General features: G+C 51.8%; 2 protein-coding genes across 6 annotated transcripts in view; one reads left to right on the forward strand and one right to left on the reverse strand.

Moving 5' to 3' along the window:
- MATN4 (matrilin 4) overlaps positions 1-6501 on the reverse strand; it is a 25172-nt gene extending 18671 nt beyond the window's left edge. Inside the window, exon 1 of one of the 4 annotated variants that reach the window (XM_054081750.1) lies at positions 6178-6501. In XM_054081750.1, the coding sequence (XP_053937725.1) occupies positions 6178-6253 (76 nt within the window). In that variant the 5' untranslated portion in view covers positions 6254-6501. The remainder of the gene's footprint in view (positions 1-6177) is intronic. The other 3 variants (XM_009567572.2, XM_054081751.1, XM_054081749.1) reach the window with 3 other exon arrangements.
- Positions 1-13324, forward strand: part of RBPJL (recombination signal binding protein for immunoglobulin kappa J region like) — a 22417-nt gene extending 9093 nt beyond the window's left edge. Inside the window, exons 3-12 of one of the 2 annotated variants that reach the window (XM_054081754.1) lie at positions 4564-4689; positions 6304-6374; positions 6623-6738; positions 7640-7814; positions 8215-8352; positions 8912-9021; positions 9121-9261; positions 9618-9773; positions 9997-10100; positions 10515-13324. In XM_054081754.1, the coding sequence (XP_053937729.1) occupies positions 4564-4689; positions 6304-6374; positions 6623-6738; positions 7640-7814; positions 8215-8352; positions 8912-9021; positions 9121-9261; positions 9618-9773; positions 9997-10100; positions 10515-10788 (1411 nt within the window). In that variant the 3' untranslated portion in view covers positions 10789-13324. Of the gene's footprint in view, positions 1-4563; positions 4690-6303; positions 6375-6622; positions 6739-7639; positions 7815-8214; positions 8353-8911; positions 9262-9617; positions 9774-9996; positions 10101-10514 lie in introns of both variants that reach the window. The other variant, XM_054081752.1, reaches the window with a different exon arrangement.
- The last annotated feature ends 3406 nt before the right edge of the window (positions 13325-16730 follow it).

Raw genomic sequence — 16730 nt, forward strand, 5'->3', positions numbered from 1 at the left:
AGATCAGCAGCAGAGGCTTCTTAAGACACACCAGAATAGACCTTACCCAGCCCTCCACCTCTTTTTAGCACTTGCATCAGTCTAGTGATGGTAGAAACCACCTTTGCAGCTTTGTAGGACTGTGGTTCAGTGCTTTAACAGCACTTTCTTTCCTCTTTGCACTAACATCAATGGCTCTACAAGGAACAGAAAGGAGACTACAGTAAATCACCCACATTATCTGAATTTTCTAGCAGACAAGTCAATACTGTGTTAACAAACTCAGACATTGAGGGTGCTGGTGCTGCTGGGGCCGCTGGGAATGTGCCTGGGGTGACCACCCCAGCTGGCCCCCGGTTCTCCACAGAGCACACTGCTGCAAGGTTTTTGCGCTTCCTGCTCTCCGCTGGTATTTGCCCTTGGTGTGGTAGATAAATCCCCCAAGCCCAGAAAAGGCTGAATTTCACTTGTGCATACAGGGCTTGTGGGTTGGGTTGGTCTGTATTAAAGGAGGTATTGAAAAATGAGGGAAGCCAGAAACTGCAGGCTTCTCATTTCTGCGATTTCTAATGACTTTTCCTTTTGCATAAACATTGCATTGACTCCATACCCAAGAGCACTGCAGGCATTTTCTCCCCTGCTCTGTACAAAGTATAGCCCTGGCCTCTAAAATGGATATTTTTTATTAGGATGTTTAGTTCCCCAAACCCAGGAAAGAACAATTGCCCTCTGTAGCAGTAAGTCCCCAGCAAGCTGCAAGGCAGGCATCTCCTGAGCAAGGCAAACGGCAGCTCCTTTGTAGGGGAGAAGCAGCAAATTAAATCTCTGCACTTGAATTCAGCATTACCTATGCTTGAGGACAATGTTACCATGAGTTGAAGTTCTTGTATAAAGAGTTGGTTTGACGACCTAATTTCTAAACAATGGCTGCTGGGATCGTATTTTGGTCTCCTGAGTCAGATAGTTTCATTCCCAGGGGACTGAAAAAGTTGGATCCCTTCCTCCACAGACTGAGCTGGTGTACATCCTCGAACTGGAACACAGCGGTGCAGAAGGCAGTTTGCTTCTCCCAGTTTCCATAGAGTGCATTTTCTGCTCTTGCAGTTGCCCATGGGTGCACAAACAGGGTGTTGTGGGACTTCCCAGCCTGATCTGCCCTCGGGGAGCAGAAGGTGACGTAGAGAGTGGGATAAGTTGCACACCATGAGTATGGCTGTCTCAGCGGGGACATGTGCAGCCCCTTGGCTGGGTTCTTCCTGGTCTGTGACAGAGGCAGAAGCCGTGCCTGTGGCAGGGCAGTCACCCAGGGGGAAGGCAGGACACCTGAGCTGCGGTGCTCTGTGGCAGGAGGTAGACAGCGATGCACAGCCCTACCCAAAGTACTGAGGAGGGGGAAAATGTTTCCTGGCTGGAGCAGGACAAGTGCTGGTTGAGGCCCCCTGCACTCGCTGCAGGGAAGGTGAGGACTAATTTATAGCTATGAAGTTAAACAACAGCTCTCCTCAAATCTCCTACCAAAGCCTCACAGCAACTGCCTGGCTTCCCTGTGTGCTTACCTAAAACAGCCCCTCACGAGATGGTCCAGCTGTGTTGCATGAAAAGCACACACGTCACTCCTCCTTTTTCTGTTTCATTTCATAGAATCGTAGAATCATGGAATAGTTTGGGTTGTAAGGACCTTAGAGACCAGGAGATCATACACAACCCCTCTGCCATGGGCAGGGATACATCCCACTGGATCAGGCTGCCTAAGGCCCCATCCAGCCTGTCCTTGAACACCTCCAGGGATGGCGCAGCCACAACTTCTCTGGGCAACCTGTGCTAGTGCCTCACCACCCTTACGGTGAAGAAATTCCTCCTTATGTCTAGCCTAACTCTGCCTGTCTCCAATTCATACCCATTGCTCCTCGTCCTATCACTACAAGCCTTTGTAAACAGTCCCTCCCCAGCTTTCTTGTAGCCCCTGCAAGTGCTGGAAGGTCACTGTAAGAACTCCTCGGAACCTTCTCTTCTCCAGGCTGAAAAAGCCCAACTCTCTCAGCCTGTCCCATTTCCCATGAAAGAGGGCACAGCAACACAGCCAGGGCTTGCAAATATCTGTGGGTGCCCTGGGTCTCTCCTACCCCCAACACCAGGGCAGAGCCACACCAGAGATGCACCTCAAAGTGCATACAAAGCTTCTCCTTAGGCACAACCTGACTAAAGCGAGGGAAAAGCCTTGGTGGTGAGTGATGGCAGGCTGAGCAGGGAGGGGAAAAAGCGTACAAAAACAGTATAGTAGAAAGGTGGTGGCTCCCTGCTTGCTCCTCCCCTGCTTCCACATAATGTCCAACTGTGTGCAAGATCGGCTGAGTTCCTGCTGAGACCACAGGCTCTGAAAAGGAGGCTTTTTGTGTGAGCTCTAAGAGCCCAGCCCATGTGTTGCTGCTAACACGACACTGAACTAGCACTGCACTACAATCAAAGCATTTTAATAATTTAATATGTCAGAAGGAGTGAATAATTCCCTGTAACCCTGAGGAGGCTGTAGGTGCCAGAAGGAGCCAAGTGGGTATATTGAGCTGCTTTAGCAAAAGCCATGTGACTCTCTGAAGGTAAATTTAAACCAGATGATGGATGCTGGGTGGTCACCTCTGCGTGCAGAATGGCAAGCACTGTTCAGAAGTGCATCACTGAAGTGATTTAGCCCCAAAATTTGGAAGGCAATGGCTGCAGAGAACAGATGAAGAAAAGAAAACCAAGTTTCTAGGTAGTCGTTCCTCCAGCTAGACATAAAATCCGGAGAACTACAGTCTATTTACCCACCTTTGGCATGCAGGTTTCCACTTTAAGCAGTAGATAGAATGTGTATAATCATTTCAGAAGACTCTTTAATAAGCTCTGAGCAGTAACCCACGTGCCTCCGATATTACGTATGGATGGCAGGTAGCAGTGATACCAGCACAAGTTCAGCCCTGCCCTGAGCTGGTGCCGTGGGAGGCTCTGTGGAGCAGGCATTACTGCTGGCCGTGCTGTCAGCACATGTCTTAATCCACAGGATTTGGCAGTTTGCTCCTGAACACGCCCTGCCGCTGCCTCACCTTGGTCCCAGGCTTTTCCTTACTCAGCTGATGGGCTAATGAGAAAGGCTCCCAGGCGGACCGTGAGCTGTATGGATGGGTGCTGGCAAGCATATTGGTGCTGGTGGGTGACACTGACAGAGGTGGAGCATGTGTCCCTGCAGCTGAAACACGAGCAAGGACCCAAAACTTTATTCCTCATTTTTAACTGAATACTGAACAATGAGATTCACCAGGAAAGAAAATCACACACCATGCCTGGCTCTCCCCTGCTCTGTGCTCATTGTCTCTGAGAAATTGAGGACAAAATCATATTGAATGTAGCCAGCAAATTTTAATACTCATTTTTCACTGTGCTGTATTAATGAAGAATAACCAAGGTCATGCCAATGGACAGTCTTTTGCATATTTATCCTGATCACAATCAGTAGTTCTGTATTAAAAAAAGACTTTTTACAGAGAGATTCCCAAGTGATGCTTTTAAATGAAGGGAAAAACAGCAAAGGCAGATCAAAGCTGAAATCCCACTATTACTTGGCAGCAGAGGATTGAGACAGCTGCATATTACCTAGATGGAAGAAGATTAAATACCTTTCTTACAGATTCTCTTTGGTCATGCAAAGATATAAACTATTCAGTAGATAGAAAGGCTGAAGTGTGGCTTTTCAGCAAGACTAAGTAACCCACCCTGGAGCAGGCACTGGGGAGATATTGGTAGGTAAAGCTCAGCCTCAGCGTGCTGGAGCAGGATTCTCCCAGCTCCTCTGTGGAGGGTCAGAGGGAACAGATCCAGCCTTGGCAGAGGAGCTGGTAAGGGCAATCCAAGGGTTTATTTGGCAAAGGTGCTCTGCCTGGCTTGGCATAAGTGCCAGCTGGGGAAAGTTGTGGCTGAGCTCAGAATCGTGTGCTGGTGGCAGCACTGGAGCTGTTGCAGGAAGAGGAGGTCAGTATCAGCCCATGCAGTCAGGAATGGGCTTGCTTAACTCCTAGTTAATAGAGCAGAAAGAATCAGCAAAACCACACACCTGGAGAGAAATTTAGCTATTTTCACCCAACAGCCCTTGCAGAAGCCAACAAGCAGCTCCTCCTTGTGTGGCAGCTTGTGGCTCAGCAGCGTCATTTCCCAAATCACTAAAAAGCCACAGAGCGACAAACGCATCAGATGGAAAATAACAGATTAATTATGAATTAGGGCACTGCTACCATCATGTGCAAGTAGAATTCATAGAAATGCATGTTTCAGTCGTAGAAATGCACTATAAACAAAATGACCTCTGTGTGTTTGACTGGAAATTGGGGAAGTAGTTGTTCAGTTATCCAAACTTTATATTTTTCAATGCCAATCCTGGTGCTGCAGCAGCTGAGATGCTCTCTGAGCTCTAGTGCTTTCTGATGGGAAAGCCTTTCCACCTTCCCCACACCATCAGCCTGGACATGGAGGGAGCTCCAGGCACCGTGTTCAGCACAGGGCAAGGCAAGGAAACCAGTTCTGGCGCTACAGTGCTAGGAGATTGTTATCTTATAGATCAAACCCATACCAACCCAACCTGCTTCGAGACAGTGTGCGGAGGTACCTGCAGCTGCCAGCAGACCAGACGGTACTGATACTGCATGCCAAAGTCGCCCAGAAGTCGTATGGCAATGAAAAAAGGTAGGAGATACTCCAGCTTCTCCGATAGCTACTTCCAAACGTACCTACCTAGACTTTAATTTCAGCCTTGCCAGATTTCTCTGATTTAAGTTGGTGAAGCAAAGGATTTGCCATATCCCTCTTTCATCCACTCACAACCTCTTTGTCTCCAAAGCTATCATTTAATCTTCATGAACTGAACAACACAAGAAAGACATTAACCCCTGCCTGCATTCATCCCAGTTAGGTGTTTCCAGTCATTAGGTTCCTCCAGTGAAGTGCTGGAGAGCAGAAAGATGAAGTAAAAGAAGGAAAGATATTATTCAAATCTTATTCCCCAAGAATGGAATTACAGAGGTGAAGAAGAGGAAAGGTTAGTGATTGAAGTGCTCTGGAAATCTTTTTTCAAGATCTGAACGGCCACAGCAGAGACTGGAGTGTTTCCATCAATGCCCACAGTCTCCAAAAAGCTGCTATTTTTGAAAACCCTTCCCACACTGCAAAAACACCTTGAGGTTCTGGTTTGAATCTCCAAAATTGCTATTCCTGGGCAGTGACGTCAGACTATGGCACTGTAATATAATTAATCCCCCCATTAATCCTCATAATATAAATAATCCTCTGTTATTACTGAGTGTGAAGTAGCTGTGAGGGGACGAACTCTGCCTCTAAAGGCGCAACTGCACCCAGTGACCCCAGCTGACAGCTGCAGGCTGGGATGGCTGTGCCTACAAAGTCCTTATCACACACAGTCTCCTGCCAGGGGCTGCCAGTCCACAACTAAGGGTTTTATTTTGGCACTGGGTCTCCCAGGCCAGGGAATAAGCCCTCACTTTGCTGAGCCTTTGTGACAGTTTCTCTCCCCTGCTGCAGACCCCATGCAAGGGGTGAGCATAAAAATCAGATGCCTGGTCTGCAGAGGGAGACAAAACTGGCACAGAGCTCCCAGGTTAAAGTTTAAAGGTGCCATTTTTCTTCATGATGTGAGTCAGGGCCCTGTACTGAGGATGACTTATTTAAATAAATCCATGCCCAGGACTTCGGGGCTCTGAAATATCCAGCCCCCTGTACTGGTGTTTTCTCTACTAGCGCCTTACCCAGTATCAGTAGAGGATGAATTTGCGTCATTCACCCAAGTGCAAAGACAGCAGAAACACAAATAAAACACAAGAAAATAGGTTTCTAAAACCCTGGCTATAGATTTATTTGCATTGGACTCTGAATCTGGCTGTGAACACAAACTCTGTTCCTAACCTGCTGACACTCCCACATGGCAGGCAGGCAGAGGCTGGGGGCCCAATCCCTCCTTAGCTCAGAGCAGGGGGGCCAAAGCGCCATATCCTCCCCTCCCAGGATCATCCTGTGGCCAGCAGGCTCACAGCCACCAGCAGCACCGGTAGATGTGGCAGCCACCTAGTGCAGGGCAGGAGATGCTGAGACAGCAAAGCCCGATTCCCCTGGCCAGCCCTGCCCACGCCCCTGAGCCAGGGGGTCCCCAGCCCCATGTACCTCCCAGGGTGCAGGGCTGCTCCTGGTGCTGGCAAGCCCCAGGTGAAGGTCTTCCCTCTCTGTCCCTCCGAAGCATCTTTTCTGGGTGTCGGAGTGCAGTAAGAAAATATCCTCTTGTCTCTGCAGATTTTTCTGCCCCCCACCTTGCGTTTACCTGAGTGGGCCAGGATGGAAGTTAAAACAGGAGCAGATAAAAGGTAAGCGCTGGATGGCAGCCATGGATCTCTCCTCCGTCCCTTCCTGTGCCAGGGAGAGCTGCCCTCCACCCCTACAAAAGGGAGAGGGACACTGTTTATTTTTGTCTGCCCCCCCCAAACTCCTCTTTCCCCCTCAAGGCTGAGCCCTTTGCAGTCCAGACCCAGTGAGGGCTGGAGCCTGGGCTACCCCACCATGCCAGGAGGAGCAGAGCCCACAGCTGGAGGATGTTTCTCCCTGTCTCTTCCAGACAAGGACGTGGGAGAGGCGGGTTTTCAGGTGTGTGGGTACATGGGGCTGGACAGCATGGGCAGCAGCCTGAAGGAGACCCAGAAGCTCAGCTTTGAGGAGCAGCCGGATGCTAAGGTATATCTTGATGAGCCCCAAAGCCATGCGGTGGCACCCCATGGAGACCCTCTTCATGCATTTGCTCGGCTATCTCTGGTGTTACCCCATGCCTTGGGATGATGCAGCACCCCCTTTCTTGGGATGTCATGGTCCTTCCTTTCTAGCCATCTCTCCCTGCTCCTGTTCTGCCACACTGTTGTGGCATAGGTGGCAGCCTGAGCAGCCAGGCAGGCTCCTCTGCCTTGCAAAGAGCCCTATCTTTCTTCAGCACCACCTTTTCAGCCCCGTGGCAGGCAAGCTGCCAAAAACTACACAGCTCCCTCAGCCTCAGTACGTTCTCCCAATGAGCAGCACTGCTGCTTATCGCAAAATCAAAGCCCAGTCTTTCATTTGCAGATAAACAGCTAAATAAACACCTGATTGATCACCAAGTTCAAGACCTTCAGCAGAGATCTGGTGTCCTTTGATAGGGGTAAAAAAGAAATTTTTTTTTTTTTTTTTGAAAAAAGCATTATCTGAGGTCCCCGAAGACCACGGGGTCTGAGCTGGGCCAGAAACCTTACAAAAAGAGCCTTTGTTTGCAGTGCTCGCATAGCTGCTAAGTCACAGTGTGGCAGCTGGGACAGCAAGGAAACCATAAACCCAGGGTGATTTCTCATGTTATGTGGGATAAATCACATGTGAACATTTATTTCCATGGGGCATTCTCTGACCTCAGTGTAAATAAAGCCTCTGCCGATCCGCAGCTCTTCATTCCACCTGTAATAACATCTCTGGTTGTTTCTCCCTCTACATGAACCCTGGACTGTTTGAAAAGGTGCTATTATGTCCTCTCAGGGTGGTGAGGAGGATGAGAAGGGTGAGGAAGGTGGGTGGGGCTGGGCTGGAGCTGCCCACAACTGCTCTCTCCCCTTGACAGGGCTTCAGCTGTGCCAAGGCACTGTACATCTCGGATGCAGACAAGCGCAAGCATTTCCGCCTGGTCCTGAAGCTCTTCTTCAGTGACGGGCAGGAGATTGGCACCTTCCACAGCAAGCTGATCAAGGTCATCTCCAAGCCTTCACAGAAGAAGCAGTCGCTGAAGAACACAGATCGTGTGTACAGGGATGGCTCTATGGGGAGGAAAGCAAGTGTGAGCCCAGGGTGGGATGCTCTCCAAGTGTTCACAGCTTGGCTCTGGAATGGTCCAGGCTGGGCCCAAAGCCCATGGACACCTCCAAAAAAGGACATATCTGGGCATATCAATGTCTCTTTTCTGAAGGGTTCACCCACCATGATACATGATGCCAGTGTGCTCCCTGCTTCCTGGGCTCCCCATCTTTGAAAAGCCCCACCAGGCTGGCACTCACATACAGAGAAAGGCAGACGGAGTGCTGGCTCCTGCCAAACTGGTTACACTGGTGACCAGGACTTGTCCTCCCTTGCCTTTACAAAGCCATAGTTCAAGCTACACACAGACCTGGCAAGTGCTAACCCAGACATCTCTCCCCACAGTCTGCATCTCCTCAGGCTCCAAAGTCTCTCTCTTCAACCGCCTGCGCTCCCAGACCGTCAGCACCCGCTACCTCTCTGTCGAGGGGGGAGCCTTTGTCGCCAGTGCCAGGCAATGGGGAGCCTTCACCCTCCACCTGGGTAAGGACCCTGGGGCTGCTGATGCTAGCCATTCCTGGGGCTGTCTGCCTCCAGCCTGGGCTCTCCCTTCCTGCAAACTAGGTTTTTGGCAGCAAAGGGGGTGGGAATTAACCTGAGGATGTAGGAACCTAGTTCAGATCTCATCTCTGCCTGGTGTTCCTGATGTATTTGTGGAGCCAGTGGATGTTTCCCACTGGCCTTGAGGGTTGGCATCTTGTCCTGAGAGCTCACAGGCTGTGAATAGGGCAGCAAGAGCTGTACTGGTCTGGAGACTCAGGAATCTAAGGAAGTTAACTTGCCTGGAAGAGGCCAGAGCGCAGAGCATCCCCACTGACACTGCCTCCAGGGTGTCCTTATGAGATACCACATGCCAGTTCTGCTCTGCTATGCTGGGGTCCCACAGAGCAATGGTCTCATCAAACAGCAAGCGCCTGCAGAGCAGAGAAAGCAGTAAGAAAGTACCAGAAGCGTAGTTAACCTGCACATAGCAAGGCAGTGCAGGCTTACCTGCTCCCCAGTTGCTCAGAGCAGTGACTCTACTTCTCTGCTTCCTGGCAAGCCAATGAGCATTGCACCCGGAGTGAGTTCCCCTTGCGGGAAGGGTATATCCACTACGGCTCCGTGGTCCAGCTCGTCTGCACAGCCACCGGCATCACCCTGCCCCCCCTGGTAAGCCTCCATTCCACAAGTTGTCAGACACATGGAACTGGCTGCTCTGTGTTTCTGAGTGATGAGTACCATCCCTGGGATGATGATGCTGCCCCACAGATCATCCGGAAGGTGACGAAGCAGTATGCTGTGCTGGACGTGGATGAGCCCATCTCCCAGCTCCACAAATGCGCCTTCCAGTTCCAGGGCAGCGACCACATGTACCTGTGTCTTTCCACAGATAAAGTGATCCAGTACCAGGTATGGCAGTGCAAGGAGGAGTGAGGACTCCTGGGCTGCTCATTGCCCTCTCTCCAAGCTCCTCTGTGTTGCTGGTGTCTGGGGAACATGTCACCAGGAGGAATCTTCGAGTAAAGGGGTGGGGATTCATCCAAATTAAGGTTAGAACCACTGCAAAGCCATCTGCTCTGGTTTGGCTGCTCTAGCAGAGGCATCATCACCGAGGTCTGAGCTTAAGCATCACAATCCCAGTTTTCCAGCAAGGAAAGGGGAGGCACTGACTCACTTCTTGGAACTGAGATACCAGGGGCAGAAGCCAGGTGTCCTGGCCCTGGTACCCTGCTGCGGTGTATTTGAAGCTGTGACACTCTTCACAGGCATCTCCCTGCCCAAAGGAAGCCACCCGGGAGCTGCTGAATGATGGCTCCTGCTGGACCATCATCGGCACGGAGACAGTGGAGTACACCTTCAGCAAGAGCCTGGCCTGTGTCCATGAGCCCGTCAGCCCCGTGCCACTCATCACTGCCCTGCAGGTAGGCACAGTGCCAGCCACTGGCCACCCCAGCATCCACCCTGGCTTCTGCTGATGAGCCCTTGCACCCACACTCATCATCTCCTGGGTTTGGGATGCTGTGGGAATGCTTGAGTCTGGACCACTGTGGTGAGGACGGGATACTTGGGCAGAGCATCGTGCAGGAGGAGGAGTCTGGCTTATTCCACCATGTAACACAATGCCATGCGCTCTGCTTATCACAGCTCACGGGCAGCAGGGATGTGGCCATGCTGGAGTTGCAGGGGGAGTATTTCCACGCACACCTCAAGGTCTGGTTTGGAGATGTGGAAGCAGAGACAATGTACAGGTAACACAGCCGAGAGGGCCAGGGAGCAGATAGGGAACAGCAGCCACATTTGGGCAGTGCTGGGCAACTCGGGGGGCTATGTGGCTGCTGACCTCCGGGACAGGGGCACTTGTACTGCCCGTTCTGCAGGACCGTGTGTGAGCATTGCAAGGAGGGGTAGAGAGGAGTCTAGCTGATGCTGCTGGCTCTGGATATAGCCTGGGGATGGCGGTGGGCAAGGAACCTTGGGGCTGCAAACAAGCAAGCAACCCTGAGGAGGAATGAAGCACCAGGGAGGACAGGGGAGGGGAAATAAGCTGGAGACTTCCTGCTGAGTTCCAGGCTGGAGGAGTCATCCCAGCACTCGCTGCCACCTGGTCCTTCACCAGGACCTCATGGATTAATGCAAGTTTTCCTATCCTGTGCTGTTCCCAGGAGCCCCAAGTCCCTCATGTGTGTTGTCCCCGATGTCTCTGCCTTCGGCAGTAACTGGAGATGGCTGCGATACCCCATCACGGTCCCACTCCTGCTGATCAGGGATGATGGCCTTATCTACTCCAGCTCATTCACATTCACCTACACCCCGGAGCAGAGCTTCATCCCAGGGCAGCAGGTCCTCTCAGACATCCCCCAGAACTCAGACAAAATACTTGACAGCATCCATCAGGAGTTCACCAGGACCAACTTCCACCTCTTCATGCAAAGCTAGCAAGCTAGGCAGGCAGTGGCTAGCATTGCTGCCAGCCCTGGGGAAGGGGAACAGCCCTGAGCTGTCCAGGGCTTGGGGTGGTCTCACCGAAGGGTCCTCCGCACACATTGAATGCCCACCAGATTTCGTGATTTCCCGACTGGTCTCTTGCTCATGGAGGCATCTCACCCTGCTGAGACCTCACACAAGAGCATTAATAAATCAGGCTTCAAGGACTCTTTACTGATTCAATTGCTTCTTTACTAACCTTCTCAATTTACCTCACATGCTGGCACAGAGCATCACAGCTCCCTTGGTGTCCTCAGTCCATATATTCAAAGGCCAGGAGGGACAGCAATGATGCATGAATGCAGCCATAAGTGTTATTGGTCCATACCAGGAGTCCCTGTATCACTTGTGTGCTTTGATGAGCATGAGGAGCTGATTTCCAGCGGCCAAATACTTGGTACCAGATGCTTTGTTTTTCTTATTAGAGGCCCAAATGGGGTTATTTCAAAAGGAAGAGGGAAAAAGAGAGAAAAACTTCGGCATGAAACCCAGCCCCTTCATAGCTGGCATAGCTCTGCCAAGCTCCTCTGTTTTACACACACAGACAGTGACTGCAGGTGCTGGCATCAGCAGGAGACTAAAGATGCCATAAAAAGAAGGCAGGTTTCTTAGAGCCAGACACAAGCGTTAAGCAGAGGAGGTGTTTATTTAGTTTTCAGATCTCTGCGGCATCAAAAAGCCCATGGTGTACCTGGAAACCTGCTGGTTTGGCATTTTTGAGCTAGATTTAGGAACAACCCAACAGCGGTGTTAAATCCACACTGAACTTGGTAGCAGTGGGCAGGGGAAGCGCGGTGCCCCACGACTCGCAGCACCCCAGGAGCACAGGGTGACTTACCCCGTCCCCGGCCCATCGTGCAGTGTTTTGTGCCATTCAGCATGTCGGGGACACCAGTACTGCACAGACCGACAGTTTTGGCGCACAGCCCATCCTCAGCCTCACTGTGCACATCACCTGCCACACTGCAGCTCAGCATGATGAGTTCGGGACTGCAAGGGACCAACAGCCTCGTACCACCCAGCATGGAGATACTTAATGATGCTGGGTGTCTTGGCCTCCTCCCTCTGCAGCACCTGCATAGCTTCAGCTCCCATGGAAACACAAGAGCTTGGGTCTCCAGGGTCCTAACCTGAGACTTCCTGGAGGGCAGCATGTCCCTAAATTACACTGGGAGATGGGGTTCCCAAAAGTGGAAGCCTCACACAGGGTGCAAAGCTGTTGGCAGACACATGTGTGTGCATCTAGAGCTGCAGCTGCCAGAGGAAAAACTCAAAGAGAACATCTACAGCGCATGCCAAGAGCCAAGGGATGGTGAAGGAAAGGGCTGGATGACAGGAATGTAGCAACATGCAGATCTGCAGGGGGTTTCAAAAGGAAGCAAGTCCATTGAGCAGGAGGCAGATCTCAGCATGCTTATTAAGTATTGGGAGCAGCTGGTACACCACCTTACTGCTCCCATTCCTGGCAAGTGCTCGAGCATCTTATAGGTGCTGGGGGAGCAGGTGCTTCACCTGTGTGATAGTCGCTTGGGCCACTCCATCAGCCCATGCTTACCATCACCTGTGCTCACCTCCCCAGCAAATCTACCCTGGCCCCTAATGTAACTGAGGATGAAATGCAAGAAAATTCTTTAACCAGCCTGAGCAGAGGATCCCTCATATCTACCCCAAAAGTATTTCCTCCGCTGTCTCCTCAAAAAAAAAGGGCTGGAGGGAAGTGAAAGTACACGGCAAAGCCTTTCAATTTCTGCCTGCATCCCACGCAGGACTGTCTGGAGCCCGCGGATTCCTCAACCTCCCTCGGAGGCTAGGGTATAATTCACATTTTATGAATGGAAAGTGCTCTCAGCTATATTTAGCAGCAGCCCAGTCCCAAAGGGCAGGAGGAGCGCTGCTTATTGACTTCAAGGGCTTGGAACAAGCCTGCCTTGTTACGTTTATGGTGCAGCATTCTGCTGGAGAGGCCAAGAAAGCACTGAGTGGCTCATACTTGAAGCCTGATGGATTAAGTAAACAGCCACAGTAATTCAAGCCACATGAGGAAAGGGGAGAGGTGGCAGCAGGAGGACTGGGAGGGCCTCGAGGGGCTCCTGTTTCCCCCTGCCCAGCCACAGGCTGCCTTTAATCTGCTCCTCACAGCAGGTCCTGCAAATGGAAACGAGGAGCTTTGCAGCTCCTGGAGAAAGCTGGGAACATATGCTCCACATCACGGCAGAGGAGCTGGTAGCATTGGCAGAGCTGTTTATTTGCATAATCTCTGATTAATTCAAATGTCTCAGACAGGCGCCAGCTATCCAGTTGTACATTCTCGCTTGCGAGTCGGCAGCGCCCGTCTCTGCCGGATCCTACAATAACCCACCATATGCTGGAGAAACTCACACAGACCATCCCACCAGCTCTGGCAAGCTGGGCTGCCTGCTCCGAGCCTGGGCTGCTCAGCGGACCCCGTCTGACAGCTCTTTTCTGTGCTCCTGAATAGTACATGGAGCTTTTCCCTATCCCCAAGGCAGCCAGATATAAAATAAAACATAAACATAACATGAACCATAAAACACCCTTCACTTCATTCCAAGAGCTAGGGATTTAGGAAAAGCATCAAATGCTTTAGGGAGGCTTGGGATAACTGACACTGTGTGCAGCTGTGGCATTGCATGAGCATCCCTAGGCAATGGTGAGGCTTGAAGGCAACAGGGATCTCCTGCTCCTGCTAAGCTGGGGTGCAGCTGAAGCCCAGAGCCCCAGGGAGCCATTTTAGGTCCTAGAGGTGAGTGCAGCTTCAAAAACTTCAAGAAGAAAATCAAATCCTGGCTTGCTCTCCCTAAAACAATATTCCAGAGAAAGACGAAGTCTGGGTTTGATCTGTCCTGGTCGTTTGGGAGCAGAGTTGCTGCCATCTAGTGAGCACAGCCACCGGCACCCTGCCTGCTGAGCACTGCCACGCTCATCACACTGCCCACGCCTACTCTGCCCAGAGGCTTATGTCAGCCAGGGGATCACCTGAGCGTCTGACCATCTCCAAGGGACATTTGCTGCCCAGTTCAGAGGGGTTGGCTGTTTTTTTAAACAGCCATTGCATTGCATTTAGACCATGTAGCACATTTCTTCATGGAGTGGTTGAGAGGCTTTGGGAGAGCAGGGGGCAGCTGTGGCACATGGAGGGGTACAAGGACTGTTCCTTCCCTGCTCACCAAACCCAAATCCAGACTGATGACACTGTGCTTGTCACCTAGACAGGCAGTGGGCTGGTTTGTTTGTAGAGGAATTTGCAACCACACCTGCTGAAAAGCCAAAAAACTCCACTTAAAGGGGATTTTTGCACCCTCTCTGACTGAAAGGGGTGTGCAGAGAGCGGGAGCTGCCCAGGGTTGCTGTAAGGAACCAGACTGTCCCATGCCAAAGCAGCTTGGCACCAGCAGGCTTGCTGCCAGGCCTGGATGTTCTTCCCCAGATCTTGAGATCCAGGCAAAGTGTTTGCCTTGGCCAGGGCAGCCCAGGCAGGACCCTTTTCTGCGCTGTGGGTTTTTCACCTCCCTGACATGAGGGTGGTCAGGTTGGTGGCAGCGCTCCCAGTCCCTGCCCATCCTCTGCTAAGAAGCATGAGGTAACAGGCAAACATTGCTGTGGACCCGACATCAGGCTGAGCTGCTGCAAGCAGTGCCACGGACACAGGTCAAGCAGGGGCATCCCACCAGACCAGTCTGTCCACCCCAGTCCTAAGCCTGGGGCTGTCTCTGCCCCGCTTACCTGGGCAGAGTCTCCAGGTGTTCTAGTGGGTCCTTGGGCCATGCTACATGGTGTAAATGTCTGTATTCCAGACCTCAAAATGGGGGATGTGGGGATGCTGCTCCTCTCATAACCCAGGGAAAAGGTGCAGACAAAAATCCATTTCTTGGAAATGTGGTGCCCCTGAGGCTGAGCTGAGTTGCTAAGGAATTACAATTAAAGGCTCAAGAGAGTCCAAGGGCATCAGGAACTGCCCAGGGAGGTGGTCTCACTGGCCAGACTCTAAGAATATTACAAAAAGCATTAAGGATGGAGCAAACCAGAGAGACTCGTGGGTGCCCACATCACTGGCAATGCCAGGAGCTGGTGTTATTGGCCCCAAAACAGGCTGTTTGGGGACCGAGGCTGACACACTTCTGTGCCCACGGGTCCGGGTGCTGAGCACAGCCCATGCAGCCAAAAAGCCTGTGGAAAATTTGGTTCCTTTTTTGCTTTGTTTTTCTTTTTAGTTTTTTTTTTTCATTTCGTTTTTTTTTCCTTTAAACAAGTTGAAAATAATCTCACTCCTGGCAAGCTCCAGACTTCCTGCAGCCCAGGGAAGGACTGAGTCCTAGGGCCGGCGGCATCCTACCAGGATACAGGGCTGGACCACTGCCTCAGGGCTGCAGCCAGGACTTGGTGGCCAGATTAGGGGTGCGGGGTCAGCACTGGACACGGCTCCCCAAGGCCAACCCCACACAGCGCTGCCAGGGGGTCCAGGGAGCAGGATGGAGGGGACTGGCAATCTGCTTTCATTCCCCTTGCAAAAGAAACACACATTTTTTTTCAGGGTTCACTGTGGAGGGGAAAAAAGGTTTTTAAAGAGCTTAGATAAACAATTGGGATAGAAAAATGCAAGCCTGATTTCCATGTACCATTACTGTAATTAGGCATGCAAACCAGACAGACAGCTACAGCAGTTAGGATCTGCTCTGGAACAGAGTGGGAACTAGTGCAGCTCCCTTCTTGTGAACTCAGCATTGACTCGGCAGCAGTGAAGCTGCTGGTAGAGGAGCTGAGCAGCACCCTCAGGTGCTCATCTGCACCTCCAGGGCCATCAGGCTCAGTGCTACCCCAGCGTGGCTTTGCTGGGAGCACTGCCTATGCAGCCCAGTGTGTGCCAGTACCCTGGCAGTGTGGTCATGAAGGCTGTGAGCACTCCCAGGTATCTTGCCATGTTCAATCTGGCCTCCTGCCCTGGCTGGCTGGGGCTGGGACAGCTTGAGGATGCAGTCACAAGCTCCCCAGTTGGTGCCTCTCACTTCTGCATCAAGCCTGGGTGGGACATTCCACTCCAACTGGTGTCTGCAAAGGGACCAGGGTGTTGGGATGGGTACCAGGCTCTGCCAGGAGCAGAAGCAGCTCCTGGAGGGATTTGACCCTACAGTGATGTGTCCTCGCTCCCTGCAATCAGAAGAACAGGGATGTGGCCCTGCCACAGCCCTGGGCAGCACCGAGGTTCTGGGGTATGGGCTGAGCAGCAGATATGGGCTGGAAATAAAAAAAGAGTGAGTGAATTGGTACAGCTTTGGTGTCTAAGCACAGCAAACCCATTCCCAGGGAGGGAGTCTGGCCCTGGGAACCTCCATGGAGAGCATGGCTGGGAGTGAGCGAGGCTGTCCAAGCCGGACCCTGCCTGCCTCTGCTGCTGCCTGGCAGCCCCTGCCCCAGCCTGGCTCCACCAGGGTCCAGAGAGAGAAGCTCAGCGCTGCCAGGGATCACGGGGCAGGGGAGCAACACTGGGGCTTCAGGCCTTCCCATGCCCACTCACCACAGGGATACTAAGACATAGTCCTCACCTGCCAGACCCATGTGGGGCTGACATAGAACCCCCCAGCACTGGTGTCCACCCCAAACCCAAACAGAGGGGCTACCAGGAGCTGCCTGAATCAATGGGAGCGAAGGGAGCAGCCACCTGTGCCGTGTCCCAAACCAGCGCCCAGCAAAGGACCTCTCAGGGGCAAGGGAGGAGGCTAGAAGAAAAGGCTCTTTATTAAACCTGCTGTGACTTACGGCCACGTGACCAACAGCAGCAGATCAGTACTGAGAGGCAGAGGGAGATTATAAGTTAGTGTTCATATAAATACAGGAACTATACTTGAGAATTATTTCTTCATCTGTTACTGAATTCG

The sequence above is a fragment of the Cuculus canorus genome, chromosome 16 (assembly GCF_017976375.1).
Source record: "Cuculus canorus isolate bCucCan1 chromosome 16, bCucCan1.pri, whole genome shotgun sequence".
In the NCBI taxonomy this organism is placed as follows: Eukaryota; Metazoa; Chordata; class Aves; order Cuculiformes; family Cuculidae; genus Cuculus; species Cuculus canorus.